Source organism: Scomber japonicus, chromosome 23 (assembly GCF_027409825.1).
Source record: "Scomber japonicus isolate fScoJap1 chromosome 23, fScoJap1.pri, whole genome shotgun sequence".
Classification (NCBI taxonomy): Eukaryota; Metazoa; Chordata; class Actinopteri; order Scombriformes; family Scombridae; genus Scomber; species Scomber japonicus.
In genome coordinates, this window is record NC_070600.1 from 10,650,321 (window position 1) to 10,677,112 (window position 26,792).

Below are 26,792 nucleotides of genomic sequence, written 5' to 3' on the forward strand. Positions count from 1 at the left end.
TGTTGTCGTGTGTTGAATCGCTACAACGAAAGAGATTTTGGTAATAATTTATGACACGACAAGTAATCAAACTATAAAGTCTGACTGTATTATCTTTCATAGGCGTCACGGCTTCTACCTTGATGCTACATCTGAGCAATTAAGACCGCTGTTTAAAAAGACGGACAATCTTGAGAGTTGAAGGCAGATGTCTAATAATTCCTATATCACCTGAAGGCAGCACTATTTCTACAAGGGCTTGTTGGAAGACGGAAATAAATCTGATCAACTTTTGCAGAATACGTGATCAAGGTTGATCTTATGGTTCAAATTAAGATGTCGTATTCATAAATATCCCCTTGTTACAATAATAACCATCAAATATAATGCAAACGCATTCGTGCTAGCCTCCACTTCCCTCTCAGATTCGTCCAGATTGAAGCTTTTGTCCAAAAATGTCAGGCTGAAAACATTGTTGACCATTTGTTTTTAAATCAATTACAGAGGATTTAAAATATCAGTTTGAAAAATATTAAAAAATAAAATGTAAGTAATTTCTCACAAATTATAACTAAACCAGGTTTGAAACAAGGATTTTTATTGAAATAATCAGATTTCCTTTTTTATAAACACATTAATAAAACATGCAGTGAATTATATATCAGAAATATTTCATGAAACATACAATGGAAGTGCTATTAAAATTATTTTACAAGGCACAACATGTGAAAATGAACAAGCCATCTTGTATTTGTTGAAATTAAATCATTTGTTCGTGTCTGCAGGGTCTAGTAGTCGTCATGAAATGGATACTCGGGGTGATCAGACCACCTAGGGAATCAACGAGGAGAAATATAAATTAGTTGCTAATCAGAAGAACAGAACATCACTCAGTATACACTATATACTCACATGAGGAGCTCCACGAAACGGATGTTCTTGTTCAACCCTTCAATGGCCTTCATCTCAGCATCAGTAAGCGAGAAGTCGAATATCTGCAGTGTTGAAAACAGATTATGAGGGGATGCAGCAAAAAAACCCAAACAAAAACCTCTCAAGCAATGCAGAATTAGTGCCAAACCAACCTGGAAGTTCTCCTTTATACGAACGTGGTTGAAGCTTTTTGGGATGACCACCACTCCTCTCTGCACGTTGAACCTTAGAGCCACCTGGGCTGTGGTCTTCTTGTACTTTTTAGCAACTGATACCAGCAGCTCATCTTTCAACAGTGGGGGGCATGTTAGGTTTACCCTGGAAGGCACAACACATTCATTTTTTTTACAGTTTACATGAATCTGGCACAGCTGTTTAAACTACTATTTTACTAGTATACATGAAGTGAATGTGGTGAATTAGGATTTCTACGTCATACCAGGATGCATCTCTAGATGTCCCCAAGGGGCTGTATCCCACAATGACGATATCTTTCTGCCGGCAGTACTCAAGTAACTTTGGCTGAGTGAAATAGGGATGGCATTCAACCTGTATTTTAAAAAGAAAGTGTTAGTGTGTGAGTCTTGTGTGCTGTATTAGTCAGCCTTGATGCACCGACCCAGTTTTCCCAAGGCTATCATTACAGTTTTGTGTAATCATATCTTTCTTTGAAAGGATGGGCCATGGGAATTTTTCTAAGCCTGTCTCCGAACAACAGTCCTCGCTGTAATCATTCCTCCTGTTCATACTGAAATGTGCATTATATGTAAGTAGTTTTTTTTTTTTTCCAAAAATGCATATTTAAAAGTTAATCTGAAACTTCTATGTGGATTCAGCAGTATGAGTTAAAGTTATGAGTTAAAGTGGATATCTGCCAGGTTTACAGTCTTTTTTAGAACTCTTTGTTTCCCGTTAAGCTGCTTCATGTTAGCTTCATAAAAACTTCAATATATTTGCAGAGAAGGAGGCTTGTTGATTTTGACCCACATCACTTGCATTGTTAACACATTGAAAAGGGATCTTATATTTGCCTATATCAACAGGAGGAATCATTATGGCAAGGAAACCCCTATTTTAATGTTTATTTTGGCTCCAGATTATTGTTTGCAGACAGACTTGAATAACTGTGATCCCATCCTTGAAGTTTAATGTTCACTGTATCATTTGCCACCTTTTTTCCTTTAAATGAGGTATGTTTTCTACATGTCTGTACCTGGTTCGACACAGGTTTGTGTTTCAGCCCAGGTTTGTTAAGGATTAACTCCAGCTGTCGCTTGTTGAAGTTTGACACTCCGAGAGATTTCACAAGTCCTGCGTCTTTGCAAGCCTCCAAGGCCTAAAACAGAGCACAGCAAAGAAGCAATAAATGGAACATTGAACTTTGAACAAGAAGTCGTAGGCTTATAAACACACAACACAAGATAGCACCACGGGTCCGTTATATGTGTGTGTGTGTGTTTAGTAAATATTGATCTGTGTTGTGTGCGGGCAGTGAACATTAACCTGTGAGCTGTAATGAGTCTGGAACTATTCTGATCATGAATGAGAGACTTACTTAAACTGAATGTTGATTTTTTTTTTTTTACCATATATTATTTAGTTATAGTGAGTGTTGTCCATGAATTAGACACCAAATTAGTAAAATGTTCTATTCTTCAAAATTCTCACCTCCCAAGTAGCACAGAGATCCGTCTCATGATAAATGTACTTCCCATTCTCGTCCCTCGGGTAATACGTATCTCCAGGCTTCAGTGAATAATAATATCATATAATGAGGTGAAATGACTGTGGCAAAGCTACAAATACAATACAATTTCCATTGTTTCAACATGAATTGTTAATGTTATTACATATATGTGTACCTGAAAGGCTGTGGGCAGTTCTATAATATAGAGATCGACATAATCCAGCTGCAGTGTTTTCAAGGTTTTCTCCAAAGCAGGGCGTACCAGTTCTGGGGGATGGAATGTGTTCCACAGCTACAAGAAATACAAATAATTACTGCCACATTGTAGATACATTTTTACACACCACACACACAGAGTGGTACAAACTCTTGCAAACCTTTCCACAGTAGAAGATGTCCTCTCTCTTCACACTTCCATCTGCAATTTTGTCCCGTATAGCTTGTCCCACCTCATGTTCATTGAAATAAACCAAAGCCCCATCAATGTGTCTGTACCCTGTTTCAATAGCCACTTTCACTGACTCATATGCAGTTCCTTGAGGAGTCTATTGAAAAAACACACTTTTAGTTAGTTATAATAAAATTAAAAAAAACACTGGTCCACATAGTAAAAAGTGTAAATGTTCATGGCCTAATATGTCTTACCGTGCGAGGGTCTCCATAAGTTCCCAGTCCCATCAAAGGTATGCTGTTCCCATCACTCAGAGGAATGGAGTGAGCCTCAGCAGTCAAGTCCATTTTCATCAAAATGTGAGTTGTCAATGTAAAAATGTACCAGCACTGCTAGGTGCATCTGTTTAAAGCTCCAGGTTAAATGTACTATTAAATACAAGCTGATCCAGTGGCCGAGGGTTGTCCTTTAGCCCTTTGACCAGATTCAGGACTCCTCCCAAGTAGGAAGAGCAAACCTCCCACAAAAAAAGGGCAATGTGGATCGACAGTGCTGAGAAGGATTATAATACTGCAATAAATGAGGCTGCAGTTTTTCCACAACAAGTTCACCAAAACAGATCCAGCCGTGAAGTCAGACAAGTACAGTCAGTACACAACTCTTTTAGTAGAAGCACAAAAATGAAGAACAGTGGTGGAAAGCTACTTCCACTTTAAACTTTTCTGACTGTTGACACCAACTATGACACAATTATGTTAAATGTCTTTGTCAACAGCTCCACCCACCTGTAGTTTATATATGAAAACTTCTTTTCTATAGCTGCAGCAATGCAGCTTACTCACTGATGCCTCAGTATTAATAAACTAATGATGTCAAGTGTAATTTATCAGAGGTATTTGTATGTTTGTTTGTTTTTTACCTGCCCCATTGGTTTTGGTATTTTGATTTATGTAAAGTGGCTGCTGTAACAATGAATGTCCCTTTGGGATTAATAAAGTTCTCTGTCCATGTCTACAGTAGTACCATTGATTTTGAGTAGGATTCTTCATGCAGGACTTTTACATGTAATGTAGTAGTTTACATTGGTGTATTGGTACATTTACTTAAGTATAGGATCTGAATATTTCTTCCACAACTGCATTTTAAATAATATGTGAAGATTGCTTAAATTTATATTAATTACTCATCTATTTCAACTCTTTAAACATGCAAATATATCATATATTGTAATAAGAGATCAAATTGGATTTAGATTTTCTCAGGAAGAAGATACTTAGCCTATAGTTACAGTCTCATTTTTTTTAAATCTGGTTGAAGTCACATTTTATGAAAAGTGACTTTAACTGCCTGAATCTGAGTGAGTTTATAACAATTGTTATTCAGAATGAATCTTCTGAAGACAGCCCAGTTGATAAGTGTTGTAGAGTGAAATTAATAATGAATGTTTTTTTTTTTTCCCTTTTAACCTAATTCTTTACTGTTAATCATTTATTTAATTGTTTTTGTAAAACTGTTAATAAGGAGGATCATAATAAATCACTACTACTACATATTTAATAAGTACATAACCAACTTTCAATCTATAACAAATTTGGCTGAATAGTCTAATACTTTTTTCCCAGTTTCTTTGTCATTGCATTTATCGTTTGCCTTTGTAGGGAAGTGTAGTTTGGTCCAAACCGGACGCTGTAGCTTTAAAACACCGCAGTGCTATCTGGGTAATGTATGGTAGGTGTTTTGAGCGAAGAAAGCACAGATGTTCGCTTTTCTCACAGACATGTGAGCTTAAAAATACCACTTATCTACCAAAATGTACACTCTTAAGTAGCCGTACGCGTTTATGTTTCGCGTGATGTACTATGAACCGCCACAAACCGGCCAATTTATCATTTATTGTCTTTAGCATATGTACAAAGGCTACGATGCTAATTTAGCTTCTAAACGGAAAGAATAACATCTAAACTAAAGCTATTAATGTGACATTACTGCTCAACAACCCGGCTCCCCAGGATGATGGACTAATATGCGTGATATTAGTATCCACATCTCCTTTCTGACTAGTTAAGTCGCAAAGAAATTATAGGCTTAGCCTTTGTTTTTAAACGCAACGCGACATTGATCGGGGGGCAGCAGAAGGAGAAAAAAAATGGATGAAAGTGCCGAAAATGTCAACGATGACATTGTCATCATCGTGGAAAACGAGGCGGAAAGTTTGCCAGCCGAGGAGGAGAGGCTGAAACAGCTGGGCACCTTTGGGCTCATGGACACTTGTCCCATCTGCAAGTTGAGCTTTCACAATAGAGAGCCCAAACTGCTGCCGTGCCTCCACTCCTTCTGCAAGAGGTGTCTGCCTGCCCCGTTCAGGACCGCCGACCCGAGGCGTGACTCGCAAGGACAAGTCGACAACAACAAATCATGTGAGAATATACTGTCTTAAAAGATATAGTCTTGTCGGTCACTGATAAAGTCATGATTGATGTAACTGTGTCAGTGGTTGTACAGATACAGCTTTTATGTTTTTCTAAGGTTGGGCCAACAGATATTCAAGTAACTCCAGTTTTAAACTTGATGTGGTGTAACTTATCAGCTGGATGATGTGTCCAATATAAACAGACAAGCATCATTTTACTCAATGATAATATTGATCAATAAGAGGGTAATATTATTTGCTGTCAGAGGATATCCACTCAGCAAGAACTGATCTCTGGTCTCTAAAAATCAAGTTTAAGTTTATTTGTCATTTACATGTTTGCACACGCAATTTGTACCAGCAGCGTACAATACAATGAGTACGTCTAAAAAAAAAAAAGCTATAATACATAAATAACAGACTCAATGTCAAATGTTTCACCCAACTCAAATACATCCTTAAGCATCAACCGAAAAGAAATGTAAGCTTCTGATAAGCTTTGTGTATATAAAAGACACTAAAATCAGTATCTCAGCTGTATATTACCCATGTGTGTATTTTAAACGATAAAGTCATGTCCTTCAATAATCAATATGGATTTTTACAGCAGTAGGCGCCATCCGATGTCCAGTATGCAGACAGGAATGCTGGGAAATGGACGTGTTGGATAATTTCTTTGTTAAAGACTCTGCCGAGGTGCCGAGCAGCACAGTGGAGAAAAACAGCCAGGTTGGTCAGCTCGTGACACCATTCTCACAAGATTACAGTGGTGATTTTTAATTTGCTCGGCCTTCCTCTTTATTTGTTCTTTGTAAATTTTATACTTTGGCAGGTATGCATGAGCTGTGAGGACAACACGGAGGCGACAGGTTACTGCGTGGAGTGTGTTGAGTTTCTGTGTGTGACGTGCATTGAGGCGCATCAGAGGGTAAAGTTCACCAGGGATCACACCATACGGCAGAAAGAGGAGATGTCGCCAGGTAGTAAGTGTTCTCCATCACAGGAAAGCAGCTGTCTTTCTGTAATTAGATGATCTTAAAGTACCTATTACCATATTGTACCTCAGACTGCAAGGATCATGCATGCGCTATAGTGTGCTTAAGTGATCGTCTACACACTGGTAAATATTTGAATAAGACAATGCAGCAGACAAGATATTCTAGTTTGGAGGCTTTACAGTGAATTTCTTTAAACCCATAACCCAGATATAAAGAAAGGAGCATTTTTATAGCCTAAAGACATGCTTAAAGGCTAGCAGTGGAATAGTTTACCAAGTTAAGAAGAGAGGGGGATGGGACCACTGTTGGCAGGTGTAAGAAGTTTTCTAGAATATCAGATTTACTATTGTAGTACTTTATACAAACTTTACAAGCTACTTTATGTGCAAAGTTTTAAAAATGTTACTCAAAACGATGGTATAAAGACCTCAGCAAATGTTTAAGGTGCTTAAACGTTAGTTGGCTCTCTCATAAGCTTTTTTGTGTCATGAAATTCTCCTCCTCGTCCAGAAGCAGTAGGCATTTCCACGCAGAAGCCCGTCTTTTGTGACGTCCACAAGCAGGAGCCACTGAAGCTGTTTTGTGAGACGTGCGACCGACTCACCTGTCGAGACTGTCAGCTGCTTAAACACAAGGATCACAAGTACGCTAAATTTAGTTTCCCGCCATAAGAATCGTGTATTGAAATATCATTTTTCTCTCATGTGACTTATTTTTGAAAGCCCCAATTATCCATTACCAAACATGTACAGAGTTTTCATTCATTCTTTCAACTTGGTTGTGTCCAGCTACCAGTTTCTAGAGGACGCATACAGGAACCACAGGCAGAATCTGGAGAACATGACTCAGCAGTTGCAAGAGAAAAGAAAAGCCATTGAGGATGTTTCCAGCTGTATCAACACTGGGTAAAGTTGTTCTCTACCGCTGGCAATCCATCTGTTTTACTGTTTATCGAAACTGATGCTGGATTAATTGGTGGAAGGAAAAAATAATTTTCTGCCTTTTTTGTTTTTCAGACTCCAACAAGTTGAAGAAAACCGAAAGTCTGTAACTAATGAAATAAAGAAGTCTATCTGTAACTTGATTATGGAGATAAACAGGAAGGGAAAGATCCTGGTTAACCAGCTTGAGGTGTGTTTAATTTAGGGAGTAGTATCAGTAATAAAAGTTATGACTTATAGGCAATTTCTGCATTTGAGATCATTTTTTGTCTGACGACTCCCTCACACTTATACTCCCAGGCTCTGACTAAAGACCACGAGTTGGGTTTGAAAAAGCAGCAAGAAGACGTCAACTCTCTCACCAGACACCTAGACCACGTCATCAGATTCACTAAATGGGCCACAGCCAGCCACAGTGGAACAGCCCTCCTGTACTGCAAGAGACTGGTGAGTGCATTTTTGACCCAAGCATGCTTACGTACTGTTTTTTTGTAGGAAAAATATATTTTATACAATGATGAAAAAAAACGACTAAATATTCCTATCTTTTTGTCTCATAGATTCTTTTCCAGATCCATTACCTGATGAGAGCAAGCTGCAGTCCCTCCATCGTCCCTCAGAGTTCTGTTCGCTTCCAGTGTCGCTCTGGTTTCTGGGCCACAAATGTAGATCTCGGTAAGAACGGCAAAAAATGACAGTAGCAGTGAAGCACTAACAATATGATCGTGGAATAAAAATTACGTCAATCATGATGTTTAAATGATGAAATATCATCAGCTGAAGTTTACGAGAATAGAAATATTTCCTAATAAGGGCGTTCACAGTGATTAGTCCTCAGCAGTTAGACTGAGGGAAGTAGTGTTCACAACTGGTACTATTTTTTGACGTCATCTTTAAGTTTTATCTCATCTTTAATAGTCAGTGTGCTCTTGAAATCAGTAAGCAAAATAGATTTGCTTGGCATCTGCGTCGTCCAGTGTATAAATCTCATCTGGCCTAAATACAAAATATTTTTCTAATCTTATCTTTTCAGTTTACATCATTTTTCTTCTCATTGTTGTTTTTGTGGTTATAGTGCATGTATATAGATCTTTTTCTTAAGTTTATGAGAGGAAGACAATATCTGCCTGACTTCTTTCTGCTGCTGCTATATGAAAAATGTCACTGGTATGATTATTTTTAAATTGTGCTCAGCTTCCAGGCCATTTAAATGAGCTGAGGTATTTTATTTTGTCTGTGGTTGGATTCAAAGTTAAACTGTCCTCTCTCTTGTAGCCTTTTTGTTTGTTTGTTTTTGTGAGTGTGGTTTGGTTATTTAAAGCTGTGCCGAAGTGGCAACAGAAATGAAGAGTGAATTCTGTAACTACTCTTTAACCAGAAGACTGAGCTATAATTCATGGTAATCTTTTTAATTGTCTGCTTGTTTTCTTCAGGTTCTCTGGTAGTAGAAAGAGGCCCGGGACGGCCGACCGTCAGCAACCACCAGCCAGGTCCTAGACCAGAGGTGCCCACTGGAGCTCTGTCAGTCTCAGCCCAGCAGCGACAGAGTACGTTGGCTCAGCTCCAGATGCAGGTACAGCGATTTTCAGCACAGTTTATTGTTTTTAGTCACTTTCGCCCACTGCTTCAGTACTGTTAAAAAATCTGGGCAAATATTGCTCATTTATTTTACTGGCATCTCTTATTCCTCTGTCTGAGGTGGAAAAACTCTCCCAGCAGCCCCACAGGCAGCCTCCTCCTAACCATTGGTCCTGGTACCAAAACGTACGGCTCCCAGGACCCACCGGCCCTCCTCCTCCAACCAGACCCATCCACGGAGGATCCTCCCCGTCCCAATGCCCCACCAGCATGGCACAGCCAGGACCAGGACCAGGACGCAGGTACGGGAGCTCCAACCCCAACTCTAACCCCAGAAGCCCCACCTCCTCCATGCTTCACAACGCCGGATTTCCACCTCCTCAAGTAAGTGGGGGAACAGATGAGTATGTATCCGTATGTTATGTGGACCAAACACGGGCGGAAGGAGTTTGTAGATGCTGCTTATCAAAGAATTTCAGTCGTGATAAAAACATACAGCTGGTGTTTTATCACAAGAGATTTCATTTGACGTGAATATTGTTCTGAAGTTGTGATAATCTTGATTGTTTTTGTAAGGAGAAAAAAAAGGGGGGGGGGGAGCTGATTTATCTGATAGTGTGTCCTTTGAGCTTTCTGATAAATCTCTTAGGTTCCATTGTTAATTCCATCCTGATTGCTTTTCTTTCTTTTCTTTCTTTCTGTTTGTTTCTTTGCTTTATTTTCCAACATTTTTAACACCTATTGCTTTAACTTCCTAAAAAAACCATGCACTTAAATGGCTCCTCCAATGAGACAAATTAACTTGATGCTAAGATAGTTTCATTCTTTTTTTTTCCTTTTTTTTTTTTTTAAAGTATTATTTTAACTCCATCACTTTTTTCTACATCTAGTCTCTGAGAGATCTGATCCTTAGCTCCAGCTTCCCCCCTAAACCCGTGGATGTGTTGCAGGGTACGTCCCGCTACCCACAGCCTATGTCCTCTGCCGGAGCAGCTACACAGACATCACTGCACCAGGTAGGTAGAAATGACACCGGACATGTACAGTCTTATATGAGCATGAAGTGCTTTTTCAACCCCCAACTCACCTTTTTTTTTTCTTGTTTTCTTCCGCAGCGGGGCTTAGCGGAATCGTCTTTCCTTAAGAGGAGCGAAGCAGGCGGAACTGTCCCCTCCATCACCATCTCCATCCCCAAACCCAGCTTTGCTTCAAGCCTGGCTTCAGCAACCGCAGACAAAACAAGCGCGCTCAATCACATTACAGGTCATTATCCACGCTCGAATTTAACAACAACTTTAAAGATCTGTGTGACAATGAATCTTATATCTTAATCTTTATCTATCTTAATACATTCATTAATGAATTTTTCCCGTTCTTTCCAGTTCAAGGAAGGCAGAATTCACCGATGGCCAAACCGTCTTCTACAGACAGAAGCACGGGGTAAGAAATGACTTTTTTTTTTAAATGATGGTGGCGTCTGTTCCCAGCAGTTTCCTTGTTCTCTACTGCTGTTGCTGTGAGCTCTTTTAAGACATAGTTAAGTTTAAACATATGTCTGGATAGTTTCACCAATTTATGAATACTTTTTAATCCAACCCTTTTTTTCAGTTTTGGGATTTAAGCAAATATTTAGTTTTATGTCGTTTTGAATCTCTGCTTATTAACTAAGACACATGTGAGGTTCTACTACTTGCTGCTTTTGATATTTGATGGTTAAAAGACATTTTTGAAGTCCAACTTGCTTTGATATTTTGTCATGTTTTGACAGCTATTGTCTTGTCACACTGACAGTTTAATTATAGTGTTCTCCTAGCACATAGTATAATTGATTCCCCCCCCCCCTCCCCCCCAATTTGCCACAGTCTTTGTAGCTGTAACTGCATTGCTTCACAGAATATAGACTTCATAAATCAATTCATAGTCTGTGTCTTTGTATTTTCACTAATCAGTGTAAGATGTGAAACATGACATTCACACCACGCAAACCAGTAAATGTAAGCAAGGCCAGTGTGTCTCATGTGTGTTGGTTTTATTTATGTATCTAATTTTATTACATCACGGTCTCTCTCTCTCTCTCTCTCTCTCCCTCTCTCTCTCTCTCTCTCTCTCTCTCTCTGGCCATCTGTGGGTTCAAGGACGACTTCCTGGAAGCAGACTCCCGAGCCACCATCTGCCCCCTCAGCCAAGCGACGAAGAAGAACGTCCCCCGGGCCCGTTATCGTCATCAAGGACGAACCAGAGGACGAGGATGAAGTTCGCTTTGTAAGAGAATAACGTGGGTTACATAATGTGCTGTCGTGCAACCTTGTATGTCCAAAAACCTGTTCCTTTTCAGGAAATGAGGAAAAACCCAATGCATTAAACAGATTTAGTCACATGCTCTTATTAATACTTTTCATTGGTTAAATATTTGTATTGATTATTGATTTATGAAAAAAAAGAAGAAATATGGAGATATGAGGTTTCTGCCAGACAGTGATGTGTTTTCAGTGGTTAGTAAGTTAAAGGGCTATTCTGTCCTCTGTATGCTCACTTCTCCATTATTAGTAGTTTTCTTTTTTTTTGACGGCATCCCTCTCTACCTACAGGTGCAATCCAGCCTTCCAGACAGCAGCACCGGGGCTCAGTCCAAACCCCGGCAGCAGCTGAAGGTGTGCCCCCAACCCCCGGCCCCTCGATCAGACCTCTCCCCCGGAAAAGAGCAGCACCCTCAGCCCGCAGCCCAGCCAGCCGAGTCCGAAAAGAGAGCGGAGCCAGAAGAAGACCCCAACGAGGACTGGTGCGCCGTCTGTCAAAACGGAGGGGAGCTGCTCTGTTGCGACAAGTGTCCCAAAGTTTTCCATCTGTCCTGCCACATCCCCACTCTGAACGAGTCCCCCAGGTGAGAGACCGGGCGTCTCTCAGCGTCACAGGGATTATAAACACTTAACAGCTATATGGTTGAACAATTACAGGATCATCCAAGCGCTGTCGAACCATACATCGATACATTTAATTGGGAGAAAAGAACAAATAAATAATATGGCATCTGAGGGAAAGTGTTTAACCTGTTGTATAAAGTCATATTGTTTGTCCTGCTGGAAACTGTATGTAAAAAAATTTTTATTAAAAAATCTAATTTGATTATATTTATAACCTTGGAGCACAGTTATCATTAATACCATTACTATATTAACATACTTAAACTAAACATCTCAGGATTGTTAATGGTTGAGATTATTGCGGTGGTAGCAAGTATAAGAGCTTCCACATGAGGTCACTGTTACTTCACCTTAAACTTAAACTGCAATCAACCATGACAGCATAACTAGTGGCATTGATGCCAATTGTAGTCTTTAAGTGGTTACAAGGTGATATTTAAAGCCTGAGATGTGTCTTTACTTCACATGCAGTAATTATAGTAGTCTTTATTATGTAACAAGAAAGAAAGTATATTTTACTGAAGCTCTTATTTTTGTTAGGGATATTGAAACACTTGTTACATTTGATTATATTAAGTTTAGACACATCTGACATGACAGAAAAATGCAACAAACAAAAAAATATGGGACTTAGAATTTGACAATATGTATAGTAAATACTTTTTTTTCTTATGTCACTCGCAGTATCTAGATTTTATTCAAACCTGCTTTAAAATAGTTTACTGTACAAAAATCTATCACAGGAGCAGTTCACATACATTTCTGTGCTGACACATTGCTCCCCCGGTCTCATCAAGGACTAAGCTTGTCTGCTCTCTGTACACAGCCTGGTGTCAGATTCAGCAGCAGTTTGCCAACCCGTGCATCATCCTAACCGCTCTTCCTTTCCTTACGTCTCTCCTCAGCGGCGAATGGTTCTGTTCATTCTGCCGAGACATTGCCTCTCCTGAGATGGTGTACGACTGCGACAGCAAGGACGACCCCGACCCTGACGGATTGCAACCTGTTGACAGAAGGGTACTCTACGTCACGCCATCCATATTTCTTGTTCGATATATGTTTTCTTCTTGATTCCCACATTCGTTTTCCCATCATACAAATTTCACGTTCTTGAGGGTGACATGTCTCACTCAGTATATTGTTAAAAAAAGTTCAATGACTGATTTTCTTTCCTTATTTTTCTCATTTTAAACACGCAGAAATGTGAGAGGCTGCTGCTACGTTTATTCTGCAATGACTTCAGCACTGACTTCCAGCAGACTGCTTCTACATCGGTAAGACTCTCTTTTCATCATTCTAACAATTAAGTTTTTCTTGAATTATTCCATCAGTAAGGAAATAAAACTGAAGTACTCAATAGCTTTGAGTGACGATAAAATAATTGATTTTAAAGTATGTGAAGTATACTAAAAAGCTGAAGAGTTACAATACTTTTTAAAAAATTCTAAATCAAAATGAAGTCTTAGTGAAAGAAATAGATTGTCATCTAAAACCAATTTAAAAAATCCTTCTAGCCACGTTGAAAAAACACACTATACTTTTTTTTACAAGAACAAAACAATCATATTAAGTGCTTCACCTATGTTGTTTCTTTCTTGTAGGAGACGAAAAGGTATAAAGAGCTGATCAAGACCCCGATGGATTTATCAATAGTTAAGAAGAGGCTGGAGTCAAAGCTGAAGGATGTTGAATGTTACATCAGTTCTGAGGGGTTTGTCGCAGACGTCAGGCTCATATTTTTCAACTGTGCAAAGTACTACAAGGTAAGCTGTGGGTTTCATAGAACGCCCCTGATGGAAAATTAACTTGTGTCCTACAAAAAGAAAATCATTGTAGTTTTATATCATTATATCATTGGTAAAGTCCGTCATTTGCAGGTGCGTTTACTGACACTGACATTTCTGTGCACTGATTGTTCCAGGCAACCTCGGAGGTGGGGAGTGCAGGCTTGTACTTGGAGGACTACTTTGAGGAACAACTGAAGCTCGTTTACCCAGACAAGACCTTTCCCGGAGGAAGGGAAGATCAGATGATCCCTCCTTTAGAGGATGAGATAGATGAAGAAGAGGAACAGGCGATGGAGGAAGGTATGGCTCCCATAGAGGACGATAAACCAGCAGATCCTGTGGACGAAGGAATCCCCCCTGTGGAAGATGACATGGCTCATCTGGAAGAGGGGACAGCTTCAGTGGAGGAACAAGAGCCAGAAATTAAGGAGCAGCAGACTGATATGAGCGAAGAGATAACGGACCTAAAGGTGGCAAACGAAGAGGAATGCAAGCTGCCTGCAGAGGAGGTAAAGGAGGATGAGAAAACTCCTTTGGAAGAGGAGAAAAACTCTCAAGCTGATGATGGTGAAACAACAAATGGGGTGACCGCCAGCTCCCCAAAAGAGGAGAGCCCTCAGGTCCCTACGGACAAGGATGCAGATCCGTCTGAAAGCCAGGAGAAGGAGAGCGCTCCTGAAAACACAGCCAAAGAAGAGGAGGGATAGAAAGATCACAGCAAAGAGAAACTGAAAAGATGGATGATTTCAGTCTTCCACAGAAGTGGCCCCAGTGGGGACCTATATTTGCTGCAATCAGACAGTTTTTTTTTACAATGTTATTTGCAATAGGAAAAAAGGGTTCAGCTACACTAAATAGACTGTTATTTAGTAGAAGTTCTGCTGTAGATGCACATTGAGAGGAGTAGCTCTTTTTTCTGTCTTTGTTGAACTGAAGTTACAATTTTACTGTAACTAAAAAGGTTATTTTCTGTGACGATGAGGAAAAGCACACGACATATATATTCTTTGTTAATAGGATCATGCGTAAGTTATTATCTTACTCATCAGTTGTACATAAAGTGGCCGTGAAGGCACAAATGCTGCAATCAAAAATAGGAAAATAAGACTTTGGGTTAGTTAATGCATGCAGGATGTCTTAATATAAATAATGAAGCCTCCTTTTTTCTGTGTTTAGCTCATTTGCCTCATGAACAAATTACATTTTTGTTGCAATAGTATTGTTTATTTGATTAGTATTGTATTAATTACTATGCTATAATTAGGGCCGTTGTACGTACTGTACTAGTTTCTGTACATGAGGAACGTCTATCAGTAAATTTATCAATTTAAATAATCCTTTGAAAAAAAAATGGAATCATGGAAATTGTGCAGTTGGAAAATGAACTGTTGTTTTTTTTTTTTTTGGGTTGCCAGTGTTGGTTGCCTCTCATCCCCCAAAGTCAAAACCATGTTTTATCATACAGCATCCTCACCTTTCTGCATCATGATCACTCTTACTGTAGATAAGAGTTGGTCAAAGCCTTGTTATTTTTAAATAATGTGCAATTGAACACAGTTGGCCAATCACAATGATCACACATCCTCATATCTATATTGCCCTCCTCCCAATATCACTATTTTATTTTATTTTATTTTATTTATTGAGGATATGTGAAATCCTGCTAATGAACTCTATAATGTTGAGCATTAGAACAATCCTGCTTTTGCAATATTTGTAATAAACAGGATTACATGTAGATCTGACTTGTTCCCACTGTTGTCATCCTTATGTTGAGGTGTACTGCACCTGTACACAGTTTATGAATTTAATACTTCACTTACTTATACTTTACTGCATTTCAGAGGGAAATCAGCTGTAGTTTGGTAGGTAGGTTTTTACATCTAAAACAGTTGGTAATATGTTATATAATCAAGTATTTAGCTGTATAAGAGGCGGTTAAATTGACTTCCATTTGAATACATCAGTAGAAATAAGATGACGTCTGGGCCATTCTGCAACTACTTCCACTTTTGACATTTTAAGTACATTCTGTACTTTTTCTACTGACATTGAATGTAGTAGTTTTTGGAGCTGCAACGATTAATAGAGTCGATTGACAGAAAATTGAGTGGCACCTATTTTGATACTATTATTTAGTTTTTTAATTCACTGGTTCCAGCTTGTTGACTGTGAATGTTTTCTGGTTTCTTTAGTCCTGTATGATAGTAAACTGAATGAATTTAACTTGTGGGCTGTTGAATGGAACAAAACCAGATATTTTAGGTAGAATGACCATTCTCTTATTCTATGTAGATCAAGGGACTGATCGAATAATCTGGAAAATAATCAGATTAATTTATAAAAAATCAGTTGTAGTCCTTGTTTGTTTTCATATTTTTCAGTCTTTTTTTATTGTCTTTGATCTCTTACCTTTTTCATCATGCGCCTGTCTTCTCTCTGCTGTGTTTCTGCATCTTTTTTCCTCTGGTTTGAACTTAAACTTAACTTTAATTTTATGCCGTCCTTTTGTTTGGCTCACTGTTATATTTCTTTCTCAGTATCCTGCTTTTGCTTTGCTTTGTTAAAGCACTTTGTACACTGTTTTCAAAAGATACTATATAAATAAAGTTATTATTATTGGTATTATTATTATTATTATTATTGCTATTTTAGTAAAGTAAATGATTTAATTTTTTTTGTTACATCTCTGCTTAGGAAATAGTAGTTTGAAGTAAATTTATAAGAATATTAAAGGCTACACACACAAAAATCAGACATAGCATAGAACCTCATTTGAACCTGATCTACTTTATTTCATCTAAAGGTCTTTGTACCTTACGCACTTTGTTGGCAAATCCAATTAACAGACGTATTTTAATCATAGTGTCAGCAGTCCCGACAGTTACGCAAAGCTATCTCCACCCCGCCCTCGCTGTCCCCCCCCTCCAAAACCAAACCTCCACCCTCACATGGAGAGATGAGTTCTTGCTCCTGTTCTCCTTCCTGACAGAGACGCACACACCGTCCTTTCCTGCGATCCGGGGGCTGGCACTTTTTTTTCCAAGTCCTCTATTCCGTCAAATTTGGAGAATCTGAAAGGGAGGAACACTTCAACCTGATGGCACTGTGGATCATACTTGTGTTTTCTTTGTGCGGAGTAGTGCGAGGTCAAGGTAAGGACACCGGTGAAGTTTCGTGTTTGGTTTGGTGCAGAATTTCAGCACATGTTGAGACTCTGTTGGTACTTTAAATAATTGAAATGTGTTAATAGTACAACTTAACCTGCGCTATTTATTGTTGATAGATTTTCAACCATGGCCTTTTTTTTATTTTTTTTTATTTTTTTATTTTTTACCCCAGTAAACCTTTTCTGAGAGTCCATTGTAATTATTCATTCTGGCACTCAGGTGCAGCTTTGGCATTTTTTCCACCTTCTGCCTTCCCCTTCATGCTTCTCTCATCTATTTCTAATCTCAATGTCATCATCTACCACACTGTAGAAATTCAGCCTCTTACTGAGCAAGAGTGCTGCCAGGATGGGAGGGATTGGGCCCTTGGAGGACAAGACTGTACAATCCCACCTCCCATCTCCTCCTCCCACACCTGCAGGTAAGGAACACCTGGTTTCTCCAACAACCTCAATCCTCTGAAAGCCTCCAACATGGGGCCTAGGGACCAAGAAAGGGTCACCAACATAACCGATTGATTTAAATACTTTAGTTATTTATGTGTAATGGAGAAAAAAAAGTTGATTTGGGTATACCTGCTGTAAATACAGTTCAAATTGGATATAAACTCTTCAAATGAAAGCAGTGGTGAAGTATGTATCCTGTAGACCAGTGGAGGGAAGTTTTAAAAGTAGGAAATACCCCCAGGTCCACAAGCCTCAAATCATCTCCACAGCCCTCAACTATCCCACTACAGGGGAGGATTGCCACATAATAACTACATAGTAAGTACAGGCGTTAAGTGGTCCCCTGGAGCATTTTAACACTAAAGGCCCCTATTTGACTGTAAGAACATGAAGGCAATGACTGATGGAGTAGAGGAACACCTGGTCAGCACATGGAGGTCAGTGGAGGGAGCGTTCGCAAAGGAAAGGCATAGCATAATGAAAATCACAAAGAAGCCACTAGTTACAATGTCTTTCTTGATGTCAGCCAGAGTGTTACAACATACAATAAATCCACTCTCAGTCAGCTGATGGACTGTATCTAATGTAAATAGTAAAAATTTCTTCACATGCTTCTTATCCAAGTCTTTCCTCAAAGAGTAAATGTGCAGCTGCTGTTCTGGATGTAGTTTCATGCTGGATTTTCCAGTTTGTTAGCCATGCTAGCAGCGCGGCTTTAGGGATGGCAGTATTGGTCTAGTGTAGGTACCGCTTTTTGCCGTCTTGTCTGTCTGTCCACCACTTTGGTCCAGACTGAAACATCTAAACAACTGCTGGATGGATTGTCATGATATTTTATACAGGCATTCATGTTCCCCAGAGGATGTATCCTAATGACTTCAGGATCATTCGGATACATCTGGACCCTCCAAATGATGATCCCCTGACTTTTCCTATAGTGCCACCATGAGGTTGTGTTGTTAGCTTTGAAATTTGGTACACACATTTATGTTTCTCTAACTTTAGCACCATAAGAACATCCGAATTTCAGCCTCAGTGGTACTTTGTAGGGCTATAACTAACGATTATCCTCATTATCAATTAATCTGTCTTTTTTTTTTTATCCTTTGATCAGAATATGAGAAAATAGTGAAGAAGTATCTTGTTTTTTGTGTGAATCATCCAGGATCGCCCAGGAGCAGTGCTGTTCGGCATTAGTACGAGACAAACTCTGTGACAATGGCATCAAGATGGGCAAGTCGCAAGGGGCCTGTGAGAGGCCTTTCTTCCAAGGAGAGTCATGGGAAACTAAAATTTCCAAGGTGCCCCACCACTTCTCTGTGAAGTCAATATCTTTAAACTTTACACTTCTTCCAACTTTTACCAACACAGACACCACACTTAGTCTTTTATACATCAATACAGAGTGGCTTTTTTCTGAGAATGTCATGTTTAAGATTAGATCTAGTCTCCTTTTTCATTTTGCCAACTGTTTCTCTTTTCATCTCCTGCTCAGATGTGCTGTGACTGCTGCATGCTGGGTCTCATGTTAGCAAGCCAGGGTTCCAGCTGCCAGCTTCAGGGTTTTTCTCTGGGGAGAGACTGTGAATACGCTGCTAAAACCTGCTGTGGCAAGAACACTACAGAGGAAATCAAACCAACCGTTAAAGGTAAAATAACCTAAACAGTTGTGTGCTTTGAGCCTTTTGTGTCTTGATTAGCTCCACTCTGTCTTATCATGAAGGAATGACTACTGGGTGTTTGTGACACTCAAGTCAATGGAGGCATTTGTGAAACAATCAATACATTTGGCCCTTTGCACACATTAGGTGCCAAGAGACTTTTAGCACAGATGTGATTTGGAGCCACTTACTAATGAGGCCCCCTTTGTAAAGGGTTTATAAGTCGTAACTCCTACAGTCTTGATGATGAAAAGCATTCATTTATGGCTTACTAACATTTATAACTTCATGTTTAACACCTTGCAAGCCAAAGTTTGTTAATGGTTTACAACTGTTCTATAATGATTTATACCCAGTTATAAAGTCATCACATACAACTTATAATAATGGGTGCTTTATTTGATAGTGGTATCAATGATTTTATTGGTTAGTCCTTATGTTAGAGCAAAACCTTGACACTCTGAGATTTCATGTATCTCATAAGTGTGTTTAGGCTAATGGAGCAGTTGTTTTTTTAAGAAATGAGTGCATCTCATCAAAACAGGCTCCAGCGTTGCTAGGAGAAGAGAGCAGCACAGTATCCAAGGAAGGCTGGTTTAAATGGCCTTGATGTGGCAGCGGTGAAGCAGATTGCTGCCAGACAGACAGACAGCCAGATAGATTAGGTCACTGAAGTATTCAGTAGGCTAAGCTGTAGATGCCTTGCCAAATGGTGACACAGGGCCAACTGGTGACTTGTTGTGTCCTGTAGCTTTTGTCGCCTAGCTGGCCTCAAGTGAAAAACACAAACATTGGGGAAGCACAGAGCTCCAGAAACACACATTTTGTGGAGGGCAAATCAATGTCTCATGCTCATGTAAGGCAAAGGCCAGAGTGATAAGAGCATATCAGTGTCAGGCCAGGAGATTTGTGAAGTCATACTGTGTAACAATGTGTTGCTGAAGTGTCTGAACCCAGCCCTCTTTACAGTAGTTATGCAAGGAATGTGCTTGTCTGTATTGTAAAGAGTCCTATGTTTCCCCATAGCTCCAGTGCCAGAAAATCCTGAAGTCAATGTTACTGCAAAGCCCTCAGACGAAATGGACACCTGTAGAGGTTTGGCATCTTCACATCTTAATGTGACCTCCTTCATTATAGTAAGAGCTGTAAAAAGCTTAACCAGCAGCAGACGTTAAGCCTGTCAGCAGACTTCCTGTGAACTAGGACATACACTGTGATGTCTAACTGTGACCTGTTTCGTTGATAAAAAGGTGTCAGGATGTGATTGGTTTTATGTGTGTGTGTGTGTCTGCTCTTAAATCTGTCTGCTTCCTAATTTGTCTCTGTGCTGTTCTCAGACTCCATTTGCTCCCAGCTGTGTGTGGGTGATGGTACATGTGCCTGCCACGATGGTTACCAACTGCAAAAGGATGGGGTGAATTGTGAGGGTAAGTAATGTAAATGAGAGCATGATTCCACCTACAGCTCAGCAGAACAGTTGGAGATGGGCCGCTTTTCTGTTTGTTTGAGTGGGTGTTTGTCTCCTCAGATGTTAATGAGTGTCTGACTGGCAATCACAACTGTGTCTTCGGACAAATTTGTATTAACACGGAGGGCTCATTTCGCTGTCAGAGGGAAACCGGCTGTGGCACCGGATATGAACTAACCGACAACAACAAATGCAAAGGTAACATGATAAGAACACTGTACGGATCATACAGTTTTTGCCTTTGAAGGTCAAAAATATATTCACATTATTCTAAAAAAATAAATGTTTGATCATTTTTTTGTAATTTTTCCCATTCTTGCCTGTTCAAGATATTGACGAATGCACTTTGGGAACCCATAACTGTGGACCGGAGTTTTTGTGCACCAACACAGCAGGCTCATTCCGCTGCCAACCAAAGGACAAGTGCTCTGAAGGATACATACAGGACGCCATTGGCAGCTGTATTGGTGAGTTTGGTGTCACACTGAAGCAAAAAACGTTGCTCAGGCCAACACCAGATTGATTCAGTGAATTTTGTATGTGTTTTTTTTGTTGTTGCTCACATTAGATATAAACGAGTGCGTGGCCAATATCACTCCATGCCCTCCCGGTAACACTTGTATCAACACATTGGGCTCTTACACCTGTCGCAAGAACACAGTTACATGTGGACGAGGTTATCATCTCAATGAAGATGGCACACGTTGTGAAGGTATCGTGATATATTTTCTGTTTGTTGAGTCTCCAACTTAATATCCCTTCATTTTTGTCTTGTTTTAATAATAAAGATTAATTTAAGTAATTTCTCTCCTTGGTCTTTCTCGCTCACCACCTGCGTGCAGACGTGGATGAGTGTCGTGCAGGTAATGTGTGTGGCCAACATGGTTGCGTTAACCTGGTGGGCTCGTACCGCTGTGAGTGCAGAATCGGCTACATCTTCAACAGCATCACTAAACAGTGTGACGGTATGTTACAGAAACTGTTACTATCAGCCATGAAAAAATGTATGATGTAGCAAGTAGAGAAAGAAGACGTGGCACAATTTTTTTTTTTTTATTGTCACAATTTTAATCTGCGCTCTAATTCATAGATTAGAACAGTATTGGGACTTCTTGTAAATCCTCAATCTTAAATCCATAATCTGTGCCTTTTGTTCTTTAGATATCAATGAGTGCAGGCATTATCCTGGGCGACTCTGCGCCCACAAGTGTGACAACACTGAGGGGTCCTACCAGTGCAGTTGCACAACAGGCTTCAAACTGTCTCATGATGGCAGAAACTGTGACGGTAAACTCACTCTTCATTTCTTTCATTTATTAAGACTCATTAGTGCTTTTGTGCTTTCTCAAATATGGGTTTGAACCATACATCTTTGGTCCCATATGTGACCATTTTCAGGGTTTATTCTAATGATGAATGAATGATCTTCCAAAATCAATAAGTTTGGACAGGATGTGTGAATCTAACTTCATTCATTTCACTTACTCTCAACTCTTTTCTTCTTCTTTGTCTCTGTCTTATGTGCTGACTCATAAAATGCAAAAGTTAAGGAGTCATCTCTGATTGAGTATAGAGTTGTGAACATTGAATGACATGCTGTGCCTATGCCTGCTCTGACAGATGTCAATGAATGTGAGGCCAACCCTTGCAGCCAAGAGTGTGCCAACGTCTACGGCTCCTACCAGTGCTACTGCCGCCGTGGTTACCAGCTGAGTGACATCGATGGGATAACATGTGAAGGTACTTGGCAGGTTCTGGCTTTTTATGATGCTTAATGGTGGAATACCAGCTTATGATGCAGTTAAAACCATTATTATTATTGCATAGCAGAAGGAAAAAAGTCTTTAATGCAATTTAGAAGCATTAACGTGTCAAAATGATCTTTACTCACTTTTAAGCAGACTCAGTCTACTCTGCTCCTTTCAGATATTGATGAGTGTGCACTGCCTACTGGTGGTCATGTGTGCTCCTACCGCTGCTCCAACATCCCGGGGAGTTTCTACTGCACCTGCCCACCCACAGGCTATACACTCGCCCCCAATGGGCGCACATGCCAAGGTCAGGACAAACCTCACACTACACAGTATTTAACAAGCATCTCAAAATCACCCCTTGGAATAATGTTGAATGTTTTACTAGGAGTTAATACTCCTTTTGAGGGTAGAATATCAATTTACCTAAAGAATGTGACCTCTGTTTTCTCCCCGTGTGTGTCCAGACATCGATGAGTGTGCAGTGGGGAGCCATACGTGTTCCATCTCTGAGAGCTGTTTCAACATTCAGGGAGGATTTCGTTGCCTGTCCTTCGAATGTCCTCCAAACTTCCGGCAAGCAACACATGGGTGAGTACTGATCATGAGTGGCAACCTGGTAATGAAGAGCTGTTGAAATATGAAGGCTTGTTATCCTCAGCTGTTCATCATGCATTTCTTATTTTTTGGTTGGGATCTGCCGTTCACATTTGCTCAGCTTTTTCGTCGGTCACAAACGCCTCTCTATCTCTTTTGAAGGCTTTCTCTGTCAGTCTTCTTTTCTCCTTCATCTTTCTTTCTACCCCATGTATCCAGATATCTCTGCGCTCCACCTGTAGTGAGTCTTTCGTTTTTCCCGTTTCAGCCGTTGCGAGCGTGTCACATGCGAGTTCACCCCGGACCCTTCGTCGTGTTTCTCCCTCCCGCTGAGAATCTCCTTCTACAACATCACCTTCCCCACCAACACACCCGTCCCCGCTGATGTTTTCCGGATGGGACCCTCCAATTCTGTGCCAGGAGATGAAATGCTGCTCAGCTTAGTCTCTGGAGACGACGAGGGATACTTCATGGTGCAGCAGCAAGCACATGGACGAGTGATCTCACTGCGCCGTGCCATAGCCGAGCCCCGGGACTTCTTTTTGTCCGTGGAGATGAGACTGATTCGCTACGGGACTTCACATTTGTACATGGCCAAGATTGCTGTCTTTGTCACACACGAGCATCCCATCAAGCCCTCAAGAACATTGCCTTATTAGAAGTCTGTGGAATTTATTGGAGAGAGTTTGGAGTGTTTCAAGTCAGTCCCTATTTTATTCAACACTCATATTATATGGGTGGTTTCATTTTTATTCATTCTTTCATTACACTGGAGTTGTATTTCCAGTTTTCCAGCCACCTTGCAATGCAGGAACAAACCTATAATTCTTGTTGAGTGCAAAAAACCCTTCATAGTTTCTCCAAAGCTAACATGATGCTTCAGCCAACATTGATTACTTTTTTCTGCTAAATGAAGTGCTTTCTCTTTATCCTACCATCTGCTAAATCACAGCTCATCATATCAATAAAAACATTTGATAAGTAGCCACTTAAATTCGCTCTCGTTGGCTGCTTTATCATTGTGTTTGCACTGACTGGGGATTGTGTGGTTGTCTCACATTAATTGCTACTGAGCTCCAGTTGGATTTTTTATTTTAATTAAATTTTTTACATTACAGCAAATATAAGGACATATAACATCTTAATTGAGTTGAGTTTTAGAGATATTGGTAGGCACTTATCTAACAATACCTCTAAATAAGCTTATTTCCTAAAATGTTAAACTATGTCTTGAAGATAGAGCAGAAGGATACATTTAAGAGTAAATGATAATAGCAAAAAGCATTACATTTTTATATGTAATGTAATGCAATGTAGTCTCTTACTAAGAGGTGCCCGCCTATTTTTTTAACTACACATGATACATTTTTGTTATTTTTTTCTAGCATATGATGCAGCACCAGATATTACGAATAGTAGGACATTTCATATACCAGTAGATGGGGCTCATTAGCTTTTGAGGATCACCACAACCCAGTGATGGATTGTTTGTTTATGTGCATTAATTTACATTGATGGCAGCTCACTCTAACTCATGTCTGTGTGCCAGCCTCCCTAAATGTGTACTTTCTATGTATTTGCAATTAAAAAGTGACAGATAAAAATGGCTTTTCACTCTGTAATATCCAAGAACTAACGCACACACACACCGGCAATGGTTTTTGCCACTACTCTCGTGCTTCCTCCGCTGTGGTCATTTATGATGTTGAAACCGATTTTTCCTATGATGTGCTCCAAGCGGCCTCACCATAGGATCAAACAGGCCCTGCCGTAGCGGACAGCAAGAAAAATAAGCGTGGCACTTATTTATGGGCACCTGGGGCCGAGCCAGCTAGGGGCTCAATTAGTGGTGGAGCAGCATTACAGCTCATATGATGGATGGCGCTTTTAGTGTTGATATTGGGTGGTTATCAGTTAATTTGTTGTAAATGATACCAAACGGCCAGTAGCTGTGTTGGTCAGCTGGATAAATGCAACCAGACAAATTTTCCACTGTTCCATTTTGGTTTTTGAGGTTTAGTGTATATAGAGTTGATTAAAAATGCAAAAATATGAAATATGTGGCTATGGTTCTCTTAAATCTTTGGAATATAACCTCCTCATTTCCAAAAATGCTATGTTAATCATTTTATATGCTGTCTGATAATGATAACAGCATTCTTACTATAGGAAAACTCTTTTTCTCTTACTGATTTTATCAAATTGTTGACCCTTTTCCTTCTTCTACTATGCAAATGTGATGTCATTGTGATCATATCACATGACATTCATTCTTACACACCCTCTCTTGGTTTTCTACCCTCCCGTTTTTTCCTCAGTGGCATTTGACTGGTGTGGAATAACCTACCACATAATCATGTCTGTGGCTTTGGCCTCTCAGCTTCATGAACCACTTGGACTCACCTGCTTGTTGCTAATTACATGGCTCAATTCCCACTGCAGTTTTTGAGGTTACGTTTGAAAGCTCTACTGTCCTCACACTGGGGAACCGTCACAAGCTTGATTTTAGGGTTTGGAATCAGGATTTGGACTCCCTTTAAGGCACTCGTCCCTTGGTGAACCATGGAGGTCTATGGAGCTATTCAGGTGTTGCCAGGTTCTCCTTGCTCAACTCAAGTGTGGATATTTGCCTATAAGGGTTAAAGTCATGAGAAAATCATTATTCTGTCATTGTTTTTTATGATTTTTGTAATTTTTTGAATTTGGTGTGTTCATCAAGGATATCATTACTTATTTCGTACCTTCATGAATTCCCCTTTTCTCTCTTTTTCATCTCATTTTTCCATCTTGTCTCTTTTCTCTCTCTGCTGTCTGTCCTGGTCAGATACAAGAACGAGGGCTCGGGCAACATGCGTTGTATAAAGGCCTGTCAACCAAACGACTTCGGCTGCGCTCTCGACCCTGTCCACCTCATCACCCACACCATCCTCTCTTTGCCAACTTTTAGAGACTTCAGTGAACCAGAAGGTGTGACAAATTGGAATCATTGTAAATCCATAAAAGCAACCTTTTAAATGTGTTTGTGAAAACTATGTGCGAGTGCTGTGTCTTTGTTCTCCATGAACATATTAGGTTGTACGTGATCGTATGCATGTGCTTGTGTGGCAGTGACGCCAGTACGAATAAGTTGCGATATTCTGTAACGTATTATTTAATTCAGTAGCTTGTAATAGCAAACTTTAAAAATCCCTTTGCTGTCTCATTGAGTTAAACCTATTTTACCCACCAATCTGCCACAGCGCATGAGTTTCAATTACATATTTAAACCCAGTACAATTGTTTAATCATATCATGAATATTTGAGTTGAAGAACTGAATGTACTTTGTGGTTTATTTCTATCAGACTAATAAGTACTTTAAACTCTTTTTTCCAACAGAAATAGTTTTCCTGCGGACAGTCACAGCTGCGAACCCTGCTCCTCTCCCCGGTACTACTGATGTGTTCTTTGACATCCTGGGTGCAGATGACCAGTTCTCCTTTGACGTGGTGAAGCGCTCCCACCAAGGCCTGATCATGGGTAAGAGAAAACCAAGCTTTTAATCCTTTATAAAATTGTTATAGGAAATTTGCATGTACTGTATTATTGAATGATGTTATATTTACGGTGATCAATTCCAATTTGTGTCAACCCTCAGGTGTTGTACGGCAGACGAAACCTATCTTTGGCCCCAAGGATCTGATGGTGGAGGTGGCCATGAACTATATCAAGTCAGGGATCATTTCCCATCGCAATGTTGTAGTAGTTCATGTCTTCATCTCTGAGTTCTGGTTTTGAGCTGTTAAAGTTAAAGTTACAGTTATGAATATCTGGGGGCACTTGTCTTTTCTTGCTTAACACTTAAAAATGCCTTGCAAGATAAGATTAATCAATGCATTTTCTTCATTTCGAAGTGGTTAAACTGCACTTAATTCTGATAGCAGTTTGCAGACTATACAGGCCATTAGTTTACCATAGGTCTTTATCATTTCAATACAACATATAATCATAAAACAAGAACGCATTATTAATAGATCCTCAGCAAGACTAAGAGTCTACAGCAATGCTAGTGGTTCTGTGAGGCTGCAGCACATTG

At 39.8% G+C, this 26,792-nt stretch overlaps 2 protein-coding genes and 1 pseudogene across 3 annotated transcripts; 2 read left to right on the forward strand and 1 right to left on the reverse strand.

The window, feature by feature from the left end:
* Positions 1-566: 566 nt before the first annotated feature.
* LOC128385268 (aldo-keto reductase family 1 member D1-like) lies at positions 567-3,434 on the reverse strand. The gene is made up of 9 exons (XM_053344127.1): positions 3,245-3,434; positions 2,977-3,144; positions 2,775-2,891; positions 2,581-2,658; positions 2,126-2,248; positions 1,352-1,461; positions 1,065-1,230; positions 892-974; positions 567-810 (listed from the first exon to the last, which is right to left on the reverse strand). Exons 1-9 carry the CDS (start codon positions 3,341-3,343, stop codon positions 768-770), a joined length of 987 nt encoding a protein of 328 aa, XP_053200102.1. The 5' UTR covers positions 3,344-3,434; the 3' UTR covers positions 567-767.
* A 1,284-nt stretch (positions 3,435-4,718) lies between these two features.
* Positions 4,719-15,090, forward strand: trim24 (tripartite motif containing 24). Of its 2 annotated transcripts, none has more exons than XM_053344125.1 (19): positions 4,719-5,407; positions 6,008-6,129; positions 6,233-6,383; positions 6,909-7,041; positions 7,187-7,303; positions 7,415-7,529; positions 7,640-7,786; positions 7,900-8,014; positions 8,773-8,912; positions 9,038-9,301; positions 9,808-9,933; positions 10,033-10,180; positions 10,300-10,357; positions 11,053-11,179; positions 11,506-11,798; positions 12,744-12,855; positions 13,038-13,112; positions 13,440-13,601; positions 13,760-15,090. In XM_053344125.1, exons 1-19 carry the CDS (start codon positions 5,137-5,139, stop codon positions 14,330-14,332), a joined length of 3,249 nt encoding a protein of 1,082 aa, XP_053200100.1. In that variant the 5' UTR covers positions 4,719-5,136; the 3' UTR covers positions 14,333-15,090. The 2 variants fall into 2 exon arrangements, with proteins under 2 accessions (XP_053200100.1, XP_053200101.1); XM_053344126.1 differs by having other exon boundaries at positions 6,011-6,129; positions 9,808-9,932; positions 10,029-10,180.
* A 1,635-nt stretch (positions 15,091-16,725) lies between these two features.
* Positions 16,726-26,494, forward strand: LOC128353225 (fibulin-1-like; annotated as a pseudogene).
* The last annotated feature ends 298 nt before the right edge of the window (positions 26,495-26,792 follow it).

Coding starts and splice junctions, on each gene's coding strand:
- LOC128385268 (XM_053344127.1), bottom strand. CDS start 3,343: ATGAAAATGGACTTGACTGCTGAGGCTCACTCCATTCCTCTGAGTGAT. Junction 1,462..2,125: donor ACAAACCTGTGTCGAACCAG/GTACAGACATGT, acceptor TTTAAAATACAG/GTTGAATGCCATCCCTATTT. Junction 1,231..1,351: donor ACATCTAGAGATGCATCCTG/GTATGACGTAGA, acceptor TGTGCCTTCCAG/GGTAAACCTAACATGCCCCC.
- trim24 (XM_053344125.1), top strand. CDS start 5,137: ATGGATGAAAGTGCCGAAAATGTCAACGATGACATTGTCATCATCGTG. Junction 11,180..11,505: donor ACGAGGATGAAGTTCGCTTT/GTAAGAGAATAA, acceptor CTCTACCTACAG/GTGCAATCCAGCCTTCCAGA. Junction 13,602..13,759: donor ACTGTGCAAAGTACTACAAG/GTAAGCTGTGGG, acceptor TGATTGTTCCAG/GCAACCTCGGAGGTGGGGAG.